Source organism: Sminthopsis crassicaudata, chromosome 1 (assembly GCF_048593235.1).
Source record: "Sminthopsis crassicaudata isolate SCR6 chromosome 1, ASM4859323v1, whole genome shotgun sequence".
NCBI classification, from domain to species: Eukaryota; Metazoa; Chordata; class Mammalia; order Dasyuromorphia; family Dasyuridae; genus Sminthopsis; species Sminthopsis crassicaudata.
Window position 1 is genome coordinate 49,078,537 of NC_133617.1, and position 4,105 is coordinate 49,082,641.

Below are 4,105 nucleotides of genomic sequence, written 5' to 3' on the forward strand. Positions count from 1 at the left end.
CGAACATCACACATCTGGGCAGTGGCAGACTGGATGCCCCCATCCCCCTCTCTGGAGAGGGGGCCGGGGCTCTTACCTTTGCAGGGGTGACAGTTCACCAGGCCCAGGAAGCCCAGCAGGCTGATCTTGTTGCCTTGGTGTGTGTAATTGGACCAGGCGGTATCGACATTGCCAGCAGAGCAGCACTCCTCCCAACTCACACCTGCCCTCAGGATCAGGCTGCACTGAGCCTCCCGGCCCTGGCGCAGCCAGCAGATGCCACCTGGAGCCAGGGAGATACGGGAGCACAGGCCTTAGAACTCTCACCTTGTCCAGTCTCTAATACAGACAGACAGACAGATGACAGACAGATGATAGGTAGATAGATGATGAATGGATGAATGGATAGATAGATAAACAGACCGAGAGATGGATAATGGATGTTTGGATGGGTAGACAGATATACAGACAGAAACAATAGATAGATGATGGATGGATGTATAGATAGACAGATAATGGATGTTTAGATGAGTAGACAGATATACAGACAGACCAATATATAATAGATGGATGGATGGATAGACAGACAGATAATGGATAATGGATGGATGGATGGGTAGATTGATAGATGATGGATAGACAGACAGATAGATAGAGAAGAGTTAGGGAAAGAACTTGGCAGTAGAAGGATGGCAGAGCAGAGATTTGAACTGTGGACTTCTGGCTCCAAATTCAGCACTTGAGCATCAGAACCCAGGCAAGCTAGGATTTGGGCATCAACCAGAGTCTTTGAAAAGGAAGGACAATTAGTCACCAGCTCCCTTATCAGTTAGTCAATTAACATCCATTAAGCACCTACTATGTGCCAGGCATTATACTAAGTGCTGGGGATTCAAAAAAGTGGGTCCAGGGTTAGGGGATCATGAAGTCAAGTCACTTAACCTCCCCATTACTTAAAACCAAAAAAGGGCCAAATTCAGGCCCTGCCCCCAAGGAGCTCACAATCTGAGGGGAGAGTGTTCCCTGAGTATGCCCCAAATCACTTCCTTTGGACCCTTTTTCCTGAAGATCTCAAGATACCTGCCCGCCCTAAGACCTCATTTTGGGCAGGGAGAAGATGGAGCAGTCACTTCTGCCTCTGGACCAGAGGGACAAATCTTTTGCTTCATGTCCCCAGGACTCAGAAATCACTGAATCACTCCTGAATTGGGAGGAATCTGCCTGAGCCTGGAGCCAGGTCTGGGACCCTGAATGGGAAGGGGACTTTTATCTTAGCAGCATAAGAATAGGGGGCTGAAGGAGGGAAGGAGGAGGGGAGGAGGGGGAGGGAAAGGGAATCTGAGAGCCACAACTTGGAGCCAGGACAGGGACCTTGGGGTCTGAGGGATAGCATGCATCCCCAGCTAGGATCCCAGCTCCTCACCCAGGCTCTGATCCTGCCCCCCCCCAGTCTCTTAGTCACCCAAGCCTTCCGGGAACATTCCCCTAGCATGAGCTCACCAGTCTCCCCAGTACAGTCACCACACTGGGAGCCCTGGAGGGGGGGGGAGGCTTTCAGTCACTGGGGGATAGGGTGCGGGTAGGGGTGGGAAAGATGGTTCTTGGCTGAAGACTCGAGCAAAACACACCCCACCCATCCCACTATCCAGCCTGGGAAGAAGAAGCTCACTCTTGGTCTCTGGGGTACCTGGAGTGTCCCTTATAATCCTGAGGAAAGAATACGGAGTCGAGAAGATCCTGGCTGGGACTCCAGAGACGGGTGTCTCAGTCCTTCTTCCTAGAGTTACTATGTAGACCCTAAGTGAGTCTGTTTGCTTATCTATCTGTTAGGAGGGAGTGGGGGGTGGATATATGCCATGCCCTGGGGGAGTCTTCATCACCCATCCCGGTCATGGCAAATTCAAGGCAAGGAGGTCCTTGTTTTTCTGGGATTTGCATGGGGGCAGGTGGGACAGAGCCTGTGTTATATTCAGAGGTGGAGCCCCCTGGGTGAACAGGACTTGATGTCCAGTCCCTGCAGATAGAGCTGGGAAGCTAGACTGCTTCCAGCTGAGAAAAGGGACAGCGAAAAAGAGATATCAGAGAACGAGGGGCTGAGTTGATTAAGGAAGCTCCGGGGATGGTGCGGCATTAAAAGGATTGTAGAATTGGGCCTTCCAGGCTCAAATCATCCTGATGTGAGGTGCCCAACTTTCAAAATGCTCCCAAAGTTTAGCTATCTGGCAAGAAATTTGCCAAGCTCTTGGTCTCTCCCTTTCCTCCATCCCTAGCACCATATTCTACACCACTCCCTCCTTTCTGGGCTTCTACAGAGTCAGAACAATCCTTATTAGTCCTGAGAAGCCCCGGACTCCCACAAAGGTAGGCAGGCAGGCAGGCTGGGCTGCCCCAGCGGGAGATTTCCTTCAGATACAGACACACTGCTTCCCTCCCCCAATCTGAGGAATGATCTCCAGGGTTAGGCGAGACAGTTTGGAAGCCCCTAGCAAAGGAGGTAGGGAGGAGGGGTCTGAGGTCGCAATGGGGATAGGAATCCATGAGGAGTCTGGGTATGAGGGTATCAAGGGTCTGGGGAGTTGGGCATTTAGTTTGGGCGTCAAGGATTAGAGTTTGGGGATCCCTAAGGATGATGAGATGAAGAGATCAGAAATCTCTATGGGGGGCACAGGAATCCAGGGGTCAGAGTGCTGGGGACTCAGACAAGGCTCTCAGACTCTGGGGGCCAGGGCATTAAGTTACAAGAATTAAGTATTTTGGGAGAAATATGATGATCAAGAACCTGGATTCAAGGGGCTTTCGGAATCTACAATGTTGGGAAATTAAGGTTCTGCATCAAAGGCTCAGGGTTTGGGGGGTTAGAGAGACTAAGGGGCTGAGGACTCAAGAAATCTAATAACCTGAAATTCAGGTATGCAGAAACCAGGTGATGGAATGGTCTTGGGTTCAGGTCCAGCTGAGTCAAGGAACTGCAAGACTAAGGTATTAGGGGTTCTAGGGTCAAGATGTTGGAGTTCCAAGACTGAAAGTACTGGAGACCACGGTATTGGGCATCCTATGCTGCTGAAAGCCCCGTTACTGAGGGACTGAGGATTAAGGGGATGGAATTATCAGAATCTGGGCAAAGGGGACCAGGAATTCAGGGTCCCAGGGTCTAGAGAGTCAAAAGCCAGAGATTTGGGAATGCGGAGGCCAAGGGATTAAGGGGTTCGAGGGCTCTGATGTCCAGACACTCAGGGGATGGCCGGAGGTACCGGAATGGTATGCTCATGGTTCTGGATAGACCAAGGGCCAAGGAGGTTACAGGGCAGGGTCTGAAAGGGTGAGAGGGAAGAGCACGGGCCACCTGGGATACGGGGGAGGTCACTTACCCTGGCCAGGTTCGGCTTTGGCTGTCAGCCAGGAGAGCACCCCCAGAAGCAGGAACCACAACGGCATGGCTGAAGGTGTGGGGGAGAACGCGGCGCCCTGAGAGCCAGGGAAGCAGGTGGAGGGCAGGGGGGCACCCGCAGGTGGCGGGGCCTGCTGGAGGGCTAAGGGCTCAGCCGCCTCCTCAGGACCGGGGAGCTGAATTAAAGCCCCGGTCTCAGCCTCTCTCTCTATATAAAGACTTTTCCCTTTTGCTCAGTGGAGGAGCAAGGGTAGGCGGGGCCTGAGCCTGGGCCAGGGGGAGGGTGAGTATGTGTGAGAGATTGGAACTGTGTGTGTGTGAGGTTGTTCTGGGATGGGTCTGAGGCTGTGTGTGTGTGTGTGTGTGTGTGTGTAAGAGTGTGACTGTGTGAGAGTCTATGTGTGCAAGAGTGTGACTGTGAGACTGTGTATGCAAGAGTGTGACTGTGAGACTGTGTGTGCAAGAGTGTGACTGTGAGACTGTGTGTGCAAGAGTGTGACTGAGACTGTGTGCAAGAGTGTGACTGTGAGACTGTGTGCAAGAGTGTGACTGTGAGACTGTGTGCAAGTGTGACTGTGAGACTGTGCAAGAGTGTGACTGTGAGACTGTGTGCAAGAGTGTGACTGTGAGACTGTGTGTGCAAGAGTGTGACTGTGAGACTGTGTGCAAGAGTGTGACTGTGAGACTGTGTGCAAGTGTGACTGTGAGACTGTGTGCAAGAGTGTGACTGTGAGACTG

The 4,105-nt window shown here is 52.1% G+C and overlaps 1 protein-coding gene across 1 annotated transcript in view; it reads right to left on the reverse strand.

The window, feature by feature from the left end:
• The window catches only part of FSTL3 (follistatin like 3), an 18,487-nt gene extending 14,913 nt beyond the window's left edge, over nt 1-3,574 (reverse strand). Inside the window, exons 1-2 of the mRNA XM_074301967.1 lie at nt 3,348-3,574; nt 77-262 (exon numbers count right to left, since the gene is read on the reverse strand). Coding sequence (XP_074158068.1) covers nt 77-262; nt 3,348-3,414 — 253 coding nt within the window. The 5' untranslated portion in view covers nt 3,415-3,574. The remainder of the gene's footprint in view (nt 1-76; nt 263-3,347) is intronic.
• Nucleotides 3,575-4,105: the final 531 nt, after the last annotated feature.